The 13,060-nt window shown below is 39.1% G+C and overlaps 1 protein-coding gene across 6 annotated transcripts in view; it reads left to right on the top strand.

The window, feature by feature from the left end:
• Positions 1–350: 350 nt before the first annotated feature.
• Positions 351–13,060, top strand: part of erfl1 (Ets2 repressor factor like 1) — a 64,593-nt gene continuing 51,883 nt past the window's right edge. For 3 of the 6 annotated variants that reach the window (XM_020041020.1, XM_020041016.1, XM_020041017.1), the window contains exon 1: positions 351–567. In XM_020041020.1, coding sequence (XP_019896579.1) covers positions 548–567 — 20 coding nt within the window. In that variant the 5' untranslated portion in view covers positions 351–547. Of the gene's footprint in view, positions 568–9,708; positions 9,747–9,898; positions 10,191–13,060 lie in introns of those variants that run through there. The other 3 variants (XM_010894172.2, XM_029115905.1, XM_020041018.1) reach the window with 2 other exon arrangements.

Below are 13,060 nucleotides of genomic sequence, written 5' to 3'. Positions count from 1 at the left end.
CTTTCCTCTTTCCCAGCGTCCTGGACATCTCAGTCAAGCTCGCTCCCTCCCCATAGCAAGCGTAGTCCACCTGCCTCGCTCTCTCGTTTAGCCTAGAGCCTAGTTTCTTGTCATGTTTCCATTTGGCTCTCGGCTACTTCTCGTCTCATCTTCCACGCACCGCGGACGCAGTTGGAAGTGACATAGGAAACGTTCAGTGCGGACGTTTTTCGGTTCGTTTGGCGTGGAATGTTGCTCCACATAGTTGTTTCTTTTGTTTTCTCTAACGCATGGGTGTTAGTTATTCATTATTATCTGTCTTTTTTTTCTTTTATATTCAACATTCAGATAATGTTCTGTTCAACAATAACTTTTCAAAAGCGTACTGTCTTTATTCTTTCAAAATGTTGTTTGATGTAGCTTTTTATTTGTATTTCGCCTGTATTGTGCACACGTGGAGGATGGCCAGTAAAACTTGTTCATAAGTTCATTCCCGCCCTCAATAAGCTCTGTCTAAGTCAGATTCGTCGATCGGACCTCGAAAACTCAAGTGGGACCTAGCAAGTCAATGAGAGCGCATCAGAAAAGGTAAGCGTCCTCTCTTCCCATTGCTTCCTGATACATACAGTGTGAGGGGAATACTAAAATAAGACAATGAGATTCTTAAGAAATAAGAAACTCAAGAGATTGATGAACGGTAAAGTACTTTAGTACGCGGCAAAACACGTGGCTCATTCAAAAATTGATTGTTGTACAAAATGTGCACCGGGTTTTATTGCGCTATTCGCGATATGCGTCTCGGTAGATCGACACGGGTTCCTTCATGATTTAGCCGGACTGCGATGCTTCTTTGGGGGGAGAGGATAACGTGTTGCGTTGCATCTGTTATGTATAACATGGCTTTAGCAGGAAAACGGCGAGAGAGATAGTGGTCAGAGAGAAAGTGGTTCTTTAAGGCCAGTGGGCTTTAATGCATAGTTAAAAACGGATTGGACCACGCAGACACGGGGGATTCGCTTTAAAAGTTGTAGTTAGGTAGGCCTACAGAATGTATGTGTGTGTGTGGTGGTGGTGGTGGTGGTGGGGTTGTTATCCAATGGCTAACAATTATACATTTATGGCTAATATTGGGAGCTCATGACAAATAATGGGGCGGTATGTTTAAACGATTTTAGTCTGGCTGTGTGCGCAACCGGGGGGGGGGGGGGGTATTTGTCTTTAAATTTGGCCCATTATGTTATCTATGTCACGGGAAGCGATAGACACAGAATCAACTTTGCGCCCTCTGCACATATCTGATATTGATTATTCTAGGTTCACAAGAAAAACTACAATTTTTTGAGTAGTTTATCATAGAGAGGGCCTTGCTCTTGTACCAAACTACAGCTGTTGCGCTAAACGTACTATATTCTAACTATGTCGGCTACACAGTATACTACCTTTAATTATCTCCAAGCTGCACTCAGAGACATACATGGCAGGCGTATCCATGGCATGTCTGAATTTATGTAGGCCTAAGTAGAAAAGCAACATAATCTATCACAGTATCCCTTTAACGGTAGCAGGATTCAAAATGTGTTTGGTAAAGTGTGGTTGCCTTTCTTTGATGGGATAAGTCACTTGTAGAGTGTACCTCTGTAGCACTGTTAATGCTGTATCTGTCTGGGCTTGATTAGTTAACGTAAATATTGGATGGACCTCAGTGTGATCAAGTTAAAGCAGGAGGCATGAGACACTTCCTGGGCCTGAGGTAAAGGGACAGAAAGGGGCTGGATTTTTAGCAGTTGTATCAGTGATGTGTTTGATTTTCTTATTTAATGTGGGTGACTGGAAAAAACATTCAAATGATGTATAACAACATTCTGAACTCCTCTAAAGGGTTAAACTGAAACACCAGCATTGCATTGCCAGAAAACAGTGAAAATGCTCCACAATAATGTAACTAAACAAATATATAGAAATCATATGATTTAAACAGAAGTAGCCATGCAATGAGCTAGATCCACATTGCCACACACAATCATATTAGCTCTCAAGGTGGATATGAGAAGGTGTTGAGCAGTGTGCTTGTATACCCATCCAATCTGACATCCACTGATTAAGTACATCAACATCCCCACCTCTTAGACAAAGACCTGTTCAGTTATTGGTCTTGTGTGTTGGTCATACAGAGGTATTCAAGTGCCCACTAAGCACCAGAGACAATATTTATGTAGGATTTAACAGGTTGATTATTGTAAGCCTAGATGGTTCCATGGGGGATAAAACAGTCATAAAGGCAGATCCAGAGTCAGTCCCTCAGCACTGAGCCGATGACAGTACAGTCAATTGCTCTAATCATTCCTCATCTGCTTTATGGCTCCGTTGACGTTTATAGCCGTTAGACGGGCTAACGTAAAAGCATTAACGGATGCAAGGGGCACAGGGGCTTTATTCAGCTGGGTACTACATTTAATCAAGGGTCACTCACAGTCAGGAAAGTCAGTAATTTGCACCATGTCTGTTTGAGCTGCTTCAGGCTTTGGCTGAGACACAGCAGAGGACTATAGCTTCGATGTTTGTCTATATCACGGCTGCGCAACCCTTTTCCTGGAGAGCTACTACATGTGTCTCTACAATTCTAATCACACCCCATTCTAATAATTAGATATATAGCTACAGTGCCTTTTGAATAATAAGAAACTACAGTGCCTTTTGAAAGTCTTCAGAAACCTTCACTTTTCCCACATTTAGTTGTGGTGTAGAGTTATTTTATAACTGATTAATTATATTTTTTAATCTACACCAAGTCAAAATATATTCTTGTTAAATTTGTGCCAATTTATAGAACAAAAACCTGAAATATCTCATGTACATAAGTATTCAGGCCCTTTGCCATGACACTCCTTATTGAGCTTGGATGCCTCCTGTGTCCTTTAATGATCCTTGAGATCTCTGTAGAACATGAGTCCATCTGGGGCAAACTCAATTGTTGGTACATGATTTAGGAAGCCACATACCTGTCTGTATAAGGTCCCACACTACACCGTGCATGTCAGGGCAACAACCAAGCCATGAAGTCCAAGGAGCTCTACATAGAGCCCTGTAAATAGAATTGTGTTCAGGCATAAATCTGGGGAAGTTCATAATATACTTGCCATTGAAAGTCTCCATCAACCAGGGCTTTACAAGAGGGGCTAGATGAAAGCCACTCCTGAGTAAAGGGCATATGGCACGCCACTTGAGAGCATTAGGAGAAATATTCTTTGGTCTGATGAGACCAAAATCAAATCAAAATATTAAGCCTGAATGCCAAGTGCTATGTCTGCTGAAAACAGATGTAGCATATAATGATGTAATCAATCATTAAAGAACTTTATAACACAACAAAATGTGGAGAAAGTAAATCCAGTTAGTCACAGGTTAGGAAAGTAGCTCTACAGGAACAGATTTGGGCATCTCTGGTCTATATGTGTATAACTAAAGGAGAATTTCACAATTTTACAGTTACATTTTAGATCTTTACCCTGAAAGTAGTCTTTGGGTCAAGAGAAACATTAATCCATGGTTCAGTTTTCTTTAAACAGTCATTACAAATATCACCTAACTTTAGCCACGGTTTGCAAAAAATCTATGGAAGCAATGGGAGCATGTAAGAATGTAACATACATTTTCAAAAGATTTTGAGATTTAATAAAACAAGAAATACATGGTCCCACTTTCATTGATTTAAAAAAGATGGCCATTAAATCCATAGAAATGTAGGTAGCAGTGGCAAGAAGTAGCAGAAGTTGTTTTACGATTAGTTGGTCTTGGCTAAAACACAAATTCCAGGGTGAGGAGTCATTTATCATGAAATTGTAAAATGTATCATAAAAGAGTAAAATGGTCCCTTATCATAAAAGAGTACAACTGTCCCTTAAAGCTCTGTAATCTAGAAAGCAATCTTGATAATAGATGTGTTATAAGGTTATTCATCTAATGATAGTAAAATATGAAGAAAAATATTGTTCCTGCATTTTATCCCAAGTCTAAAAGCAGACAGTTCGGCCATTTCATTATTTACTGTCAGACATTTTCTATGTGAAATATATCCAGATGATTTTTCTATTGTTCTGGTGATACATTTTCTGCATTATGCTGAGATGAGATTGTCAAACATTATCCTCTTGTAACATGTAACCTTTCTATTCTGATGGACAATATTTAAATATATTTTAAAAAAGACAGCATAAACTGTTTACTACAAAGTTGTAGCTACAGTACCTTTCTCTCCAATCCATATACAGATACAGAAAAAAAAGACTGAACAATATGGTATTACTTGATGTCTGCTCTGTCGCCACATTGATTTTCACGATTTGCAACTTGTCTAAAACAATTTTAATAAACTACATTTTTAAAACCTAATAAAAATATATTTAACCTGCATACGTTTTTATAAAAATCAGTGGTGGGCTAGGTGAAAGGGCATATTTAATAGCAAAACATATGGTTGTTTTTCAGTACATTTCCATTTTGTGATTGAAATGGTTTAGTCCACCAGGGTGGCCGATAAAAGGGATATATTTTGGTGAACTAATTACAAAGTTTAATAGAGAAGAAGCACATTTGTCTAGCTAGCTTACTAGAGGTATTTAACTCTCTCCTCAGCAACCCCTGGACATTCCACAGTTTTGTTGTAGCCCTGCACAGTCACAACTGTTTCACTAATCAAGAGCTTCTAATTAACTGACAAGTGTTATCAGGGTAGTTTGCCCTGGAATAGATGAAATTCAAGGGTTCAATATGTCTGAGCTTGAAACGTTAGCTAACCTACAAGCAAACAAGGCTGTAACATTGTGTTAAAGGATTGTTCAATGCACAACTCAACTCAATGTTCCTCATGCATAGTTGGCTAGCTAGTTAAGTTAATAATCAACACCATTAAATTTAAAAATAGATTCCATTAGCAAGCTAAATGATTGACAAGTTGCTAACTAGTACAACACGCAATACTAAAAGGCTTTCACTAGATCTGAGTCACCCATGTACCTGCACAAAATAGTGAGTGTCAATAACTTTCACAATGTAATGTCAATAACCTTATTATAGTGTTTTTTCATTCAAACAAAATGTGGATGAATGATGTAAAAACTCATAAAATGATTAGCTAGCTGCTACTAACTTAGCAAAAGTAGCTAGCTAGCTTTGGAGAAAGATATTGGTACTTTAATAGTTAGTGTCAGACGAATTAGATTTAACCGTTTTTTGTGATTATATCAAACCTCAAAGATACTGACCGTGTCTTAATGGTCCTAAAGACTGCGCCTCAGTTCTGGGTTATGTCACTGAATAGACTGTGGTTAATGTCTACCACCTGTCAAAATTAAGTCTATAACAATAGCTATATAAAATGAGCATGTTGAGTAAACATTTGATTGGGGAAAATATTTTGTCTGTAAAAAAGGAAACCATATAAACATTCCCAAATAAAAACACTGATATTTGTATCTAAAAGAGACCTTGTAGTCTTTGTTCACTCTAATCAGTCCCACTGAGAATTGTCCTTATTCTTTTCCTCTCTTCTTAATGTTGTCTTTCTTTTGTTTAGTAAAGTGTTCTTTCTTCCTCCTTAATTTTTCCTTAAACATTTTTCTTATCCACATATCTTATCTCTCTGTATTCACACCTCACTTTCTACCTTCCATCACCCATTCCACTCTTCCAACTTCCCTTTGCATCCCCAATACCCCCAAGTTGGCCTTCCCCGTGTTTGGGAGTAGCTGACCTCCTTGGGCCCTCTCTTCTCCTTCTCTCACTTAACCTCATATTTCACAGCTGAACTGCGGCTAATTTCCCTCTAGTTGGCCGAGTAGCACTCTCTCCGCCAAACCACTACGCTTAATTACACACAATTAAAGACCACGCTAACGAGAAAATTGCTCTTTTAAGAAATTACTTCAAAAGGAGACTGGTAGTATATCAGATTCAAGGAGAAGGTAGGCCTTTGGGGAAGCTGGAAGGGAAGAATAGAGTTATTGTGCAGTGCTTCTTTTTCTCATGGATGTTTTCTTGAGTGTGTAAAGACCCTAGAGGCCACACCCAGGGCTGTACACACTACAATTGTCCCAAATTAATATGGTGTCATTTGAAGTTTGTCCACATATTTTATATTGGGTCCAATTTGATCTCAGTATTATATCTCAGTATAGGGGAAGACCATGTCTCAGAAGGTTATTAAACAACATAGTGGAGAGGGATGTCATTATTTTATATTTTGTGAGATATCAGAATATCCAGAACTTGAGTAGAGCATAGGCAGACTGACTGGACTAGTAGGTTAGAGAGTACACATATCTTTGGTAATAGCAGTAGCCTGCTATAGGTTTAGCTATATATGTTACCATAAGTCTTGGCTATAGAGTTGCGCTATATACATTAGCAGGAGTCATGGCTATAGGGTTTATCTATAGATGTTAACATGAGTCATGGCAGTAGGGTTAAATATTACCATGAGTCAACAATGTCGGGTTTACCTACAGATGTAACCATGGGTCATGGCTGTAGGGTTCATCTACAGATGCTACCAGGAATCCCGGCTGCAGAGTTTACCCAAAGATGTTACTAGAATTCATGGCTTTGGGACTGACCGATGGATGTTACAAAGAGTCAAGGCTATACGGTTGGATAGAACAGATGAAGATCCAAGCAAATCTTCATTGTGTCTTGCTTCATAATCACACTGGATGAACCCACATTATTCCATGCACTTCCTCAACACTGCTAAATTCTTGTCAATCTAAGAAAGAGCAGGTTTTCCAAATGCCCCCACCCCATCCATCCACCCAATCTAAAACCAGGAAAATTGAACAAATAAACCTTAATTCAGATTATTTATGTCCAGTTTGCACTCTAACACACAAGACTAAGAGAGGAGAAGAGGAGCTATATGCCGGGATGATTGGAGCTGTGGTAGTAATAATGGCAGACCCTACGCTGATAACAATTAGATTTCATTTCATTTGAGAATGCCTCCACAGCTGCTCCCCTTTCACCCCCTTAACCCCCCACCCCCTGCTCCCCTAGACCTGTCTCCCCTCTCTAGATTAAAGTGGGTGTGTTAATTCCGTGGTGTAGCGATCGAAGGGCTCTGGCAACAATGGGAAATGGGCTATTGATTAGAACAGCTCAGATTAAGACTAGGCAGTGGAGCTCTTTCTTGCTCTCTTTTCTCTCCTTTTCTCTCCATTTCCCACCTTATTCTCTCTGTCTTCCTGTCTGTCCTGCTTGTGTCATCTCCCTCTATAGCCCCCCCCCCCTTCCTCTGGATCTCACTCGGTCTCTCTCTCTGTCTCAAACACACACATACACACAGAGAGACACACACAGGTTTAGTGTCTGAGGATTTCCGTGTCTGTCAGCCTGTTCCCCCTCCATCTCTTGTTCCTCCTCTTCTCCATCCTTTTCTCTTCCCCAGTCTCTGTCTGTACCTATTAGGCCAATCTGTTAGCTCTGTCTTTACTTTAGAAACAATGTAAAAACATCTGCCAGTACCACTTTTGATTAAAAAATGAAACTGTAATTGTGCCCTGTGTGAAGGTATGAGAAATGTACTGTATAGATTTATGAACTTGAGTTGGAGATTCTAATCTCGACCACTCACACCACAACAGTCTGAAACTCACACTTTTATGAGGTTGGGGATTGTAATCTCAACCACTCACACCACAACAGTCTGACACTTACACTTCTGTGAGGTTGTATATCAATCAATCAACTCATGTCTTTGTTGTACTACAATTAAAATGAAAACCTCCCCTATCAAAATCAGATGTCATGATCTGTTGGGGAACAAAAAACATTGGATTTGCATTAAAAAGACATAAACACACAGAATGTGAGGAGACAGCAAATCTATACAGTGAAAAGTGAACTAAAAATCCCAGGCTCTACTTATATTAATTATCCCAATCAATGGGAACGCTATAGGTCAATTATCCATCTTCTCGCTCCACCACTAGGCAGGTCTCTGTCAGAATGCCTCCCAGGCTCTGTACATGATCTAGGTTCAGTAATGCACACCACTGCTCAAACCCTGTTGGTGTTATAAGACTCCTGGGACTTGCCTGGTATAAGTGCTTAGGGTGTACTCTCTTGTCCGCTGTTTCCATCCTATGGAGTGTAAGACACACATATAGTACAGTACACACACACACACACACACACACACACACACACACAAACAAACACACCATTGTCCACATCAATATTCCTATGATCCTTCGGGACTATGAATATATTGGCAAAGCTTTCATCTGCTGAGTATGTGGCTGTGTCTACTATCTCCTCCTGACACACACACACCTAGCTCCCCCCCACCCAACACACACACACATTTGTGTTAACACTAGTATAAACACATATAAACGAAAAGGCTTAATATCAAGTACATTGTGTAGAAATGGCAACTACAGGATAGTATAATGATAGGTTCTATGGGGAACTAATCCTAACCCTGGCAGGAGTGGTTGAGAGGGGAAGGTATTGGGACCACCCAAACAGAACAGGGTGAACCATTTTCAGAGGTCCAGCCAGTCTGCTCTGGTCAGCACACACTAGAGGGCGGTGTGAGTGTCCTCATAGTATTAGTCTTGTGAGAACCAAAAAAACATGGAAATGTAATAAAACAAAGAAGATCTGATCTTCTGAAAATGTTGTTGTTCCTCATAAGAAAAAAAGAGGCTATTTTAGGCTTAGGTTTAGGGTAACAGTCACAAGTGGGTTCAGAAGTTAGGGTTAGGGGTTAGCGGAAATAGGATTTTGAATGAGAGTACTTCCTTCACTCTTCTTCATCCCTGTCTATAAACACACCTTTTTCTTTTTTCAACGATTCCCCAAAATCTTAATCTCTTGATACCCATTAGATGAACCACTGCTTATTTCAGCCCATTACCCCATCCCTCTCTCAATCTTTCCCTCTGTCTCAATGACTCCCTTGTCATATACTCCGCTTCTCTGCGCTTCACTAAGTTCCATAGGTTTACCTAATTGATTATTAAGTAGCTGATTGGGGATCAATTAAGTAATTAAAGTTTGTTAGGGCAAAGTCGATTGCTGGCATGGAACTAAGGAAGTGCACTGAAGAGTGTGTGGTAGCACGGCCTGAGTAGGAGTCTTTATTTGCAGCTCATGTTCATTCTTGTTAGTGTTTTTGTGGAGTACGCAGTGATGGCTATTTAGGGAACTATGTCCCGTAGACACATTTATCTATGCCATTTATTGAGGGTTATATGTCCGTAAGAGAAAATAAATCTGGACATTTCTTCTACAGAAATATATTGTCACCATCACATTTTCTCTGACCTAATCTGGAAAATGGCAGATGCAAACGTCCATTTTAATCAGACCCGTGGGATTCAGTAATGTTTTTAAAATGTGCAACTTACAGTAGGTAGTGTTTTACTGTGGCATCGCCTGACATGGAAACTATGGCAGCAGTGAGTACTCGGTAAGAAAGGACAGCATGGATATTGGATGAGTGGCAAGGTGCAAGAAATACGTAATGAGAGAGCTTTGCAAGAATAGGTCTATAGGCAGTCAGGCTACACAATGGTCAGTGTTTGATAACTATGCAAAACATGGCTTTACATTTTTCATTGCATAGTGAAACATTTATAACCCGAACGATAGAAATCAATTTACAATATGTTTATTTTTTTTTCTCGAGGAAAAGGGTGATAATGTAAGTGACTAACGGCTGTGTGGAGGCGAGAGAGGGGCTCCTCTTGTGGCTGTGCGAATGAAAAGTGAGTGAGAAATGGAAAACACATACACACAGTCAAACACTCAGTCTCTCTCTCGCTCTTTCTCTCTCTATCACACACACACACACACACACACACACACACACCTCATATACGAGACACAGGAGCGGAAACGGGTCGAATCCTACTTCAAATTCTCTTTCCTCTCGGCTTGTCGACCGGGGAAAACAAACCGACCTGAGGCACAGCGAATGGGGATTTACTAATTAACTACTTACACACAGAGAAATGCACACACCTTCTTCGCTCCCTCTCTCTCTTTCTGTCAGTTCCCTTCGTCGGGGTGGTTAGTGTAGTGCTGCATCCACGGTCCCCGGCTCGGTGCGCTACTGGAACAAACGCCGGGAGAGTTAACGCATATGCGGTTAGACTGCTCACACTTTGCCGGTTGAGAGAATACTAATCTTCTGGGCAAAGAAACTTGAGGTATGTCGTGGACTATTATGCAGTTTCTTTGGTAGCCGATAAGTTGCGTTTGTATCAAATTGAATACTTGTTTGTATACGTTTGACTTTTAGTTTGTGTTTTCTTATGTGAGTATGTTTTCTTGGCTGTTAAGTGACTGAATAGTAGCTTTCAAGTGGCTGAAACCAATAAGCTATATTTATGATTTTATAAACTGCTTTATTTCTTATTATTATTGCTATTGTTATACGTCTCTCATTAAGTGGAACGTTCTGAGCTTTTAACCCTTGCAAACACTTTGCAATGTTGACTGTCCTATTAGGCCTTAATCTTTAAGTCTATAGTCTACTTAATTTTGCTGGCCATGTTTGGCTCTTTTCTAAATTATTTTATGTATAATTTTTGAGTGCATGCATGTTGGACGTCTGCTGCTCTCTTCTCTCGCAGAGGGGGAAGTTGTCTCCCGCGCAGAGCTGTCGGTGCTGCCCCTGATTAGCCCCTAAGTGTCTCTATTTGTTAACGCTATACTTCTAACCCTCACCTCCACACCACAGTATCAATCAGTCAATTAAACAGCCACTCACACGGCTAGAGAGCGGCGTCTAATGTCGACTTTGCGCCGCCTGGTCTGCGTGTGTGCTTCGCTCTATCTGTCTGTATGAGTGATCGCGCCTAATTTACCTTCACAAAGTGTATGTAATGTTTGGCTGCGGATGCATTTGTCTTTGTGTCATCTTTTTCAGGGTCCCGTGGGCCAAGATGCAAATACATGTGACATGCAAGGGAAACGGTGGTACTGGCAGCCTCATTCATCACTAGGCTATGCCAGAAGTTTGCGTTTGTAACATAACTGGGCGTCTAAATGCAAACAAAGTTTAATCAAATTATTTAGATGTGTTTTGGGCTTAAAATATTTCCATCATTGTTACAATTTTTTTTGTGTTAGGGTCAGTTGGAAACAGAAAAGTTGACACATTGTAGACGGACATATGCTTTATTTGGGAAATAGGAAACATTTTATGAGAATGTTATTATTTTTATTATTTTAATGATGTATCCACTAAAAACATGAAGTCCTCCTGTAGCCTACGAGAACAGTTGCAGTGGTAGGCTATAAAATAAGCGGGCACTGTGTGTGTATGTGTTTTTTCTTCAGGAGGTTTCCATATAGGCGCTAAGCAAAACCTCCGGTCTATTGGAATAATTTAGCCTCTTCTTGACTTGAGTTGGTCGCACCCCAAAGTACGTTTTTTCTACTAGTTGTTTACCCCCTTGAAACTTTTATGCATACCCTATTTATGTGCGCGGTGGGTGTACCTTATCAATTATTTGTGACAGTACATTTCTAGATAAACAGTGTTTATAAATCAATAGATGCATGTAACTATTTCAGATTAAGAGATCGATCGATAGGTCCACCTAACCTGACCGAGTGGTTTTTCTTTCTGTTTAATTATTCAGATTATCATCTAACTTTGCCCAATTTGACACTGCTCACACGAGATGCCGTTCTATAAACTTTACGTTGCAGGATTATAGTAGTACACTATTCTGATCTTCTAATTATTGGCATCGCTATACAATGATATTAACCTTATAATAGTAATGTGGATATTAAATAATAATAATAGTAATATTAATTGTATACTATTTCTACTGCTACTTCAAGGAACAATAACAACAATGTCATTCTGCGTCAATTAGGCCTAGGCTAACACACTGGAACAGAAGGAGTTAAATTATATCGATTTTCCCCAAAAAACTAAGCCAGAAAGTTGAAATATTTTAAGGTCATTAATTCTGAAAACGAAAAATACATATCTCGAGCTTGCTTTAGGGCCTATAGCCTATTCCACATTTAGAAAACATAGGCCTATTATCCAAGGCCTCACAATTCACTGATCACTTTTAAAGTTCTATTTGCTTCTTTTTGTTTTGTAATTTATAGTTTTGTATTTATTACATTTTTACAATTTGAAAGTCCCATCTCCAAACTCAGGCCATTTGCCTAATGTAGTCTAATATTTCTGCGGTTTGTGCGGCCTTTTCCAGAGCTGCCTGCTCTGTCTTTCCCGTTCAAAATTGGTTAGAAATATTTCCTACAATAAATGGCATTTGAGGAAATATCTACCCACATTATCCAGTCCTTCCCCCTTTAAACTCACTTCGAGCTTCATCCTGGGCTTGGAGTCATTCAAATGTCTCATTAGATTTGTTACAGGCCTGATATGTAAGTGGATCGGTGCATTTCATTTTGGTAGTTCCACGGTTTATATTAATTGATTTAGTAGGCTTCGTTTATAATAAACGAATATTAGTACTAGTGATGATAATAATAATAGCATACAAATTAAATAGGTTTAATAGTAAAACAATGTTGGAGCATTGTGTTAGCTATTTCTGCGCGGTTTAGGCAAACGCATATCCTATGTTTTAGGCAAGGTTTTATGATTATTATCTTGATCATTAAATGTTAGTGTATTGTACAAATTACAGATGCATTAAAAAAAAAAAATAATAATAACTGTCTCTTTCCAAGCTATATCCCTGAGGACATAAAACATTTTAAATATGAAACTTTCTGCTACAAAAATAAAATGTAAATGCAAGATCACACTACAATTTAAATATTTCGACAAACAATGATAAAATTAACTGTTACATTAATGTATTATATATTTAATCTACCAAATTCAAAGTACACTGCCTGCAAAAGGTTTCACGGACTATAACAAGTATTTCATAACGAACCGCGGTCTCTGTAATGTGTGCCTGGATTTAGCAAGACAAGTTATTGACAATATTGTCGGGTTTATCAACCCAGTGACTTATTATTGAGGAAAATGCATAATCTCTCTTTCTTAAATTGTAAACGTAGCATATTCTTCTCA

This window comes from Esox lucius, chromosome 20 (assembly GCF_011004845.1).
Source record: "Esox lucius isolate fEsoLuc1 chromosome 20, fEsoLuc1.pri, whole genome shotgun sequence".
NCBI classification, from domain to species: Eukaryota; Metazoa; Chordata; class Actinopteri; order Esociformes; family Esocidae; genus Esox; species Esox lucius.
This window is presented reverse-complemented; position numbering and strand designations above follow the sequence as displayed.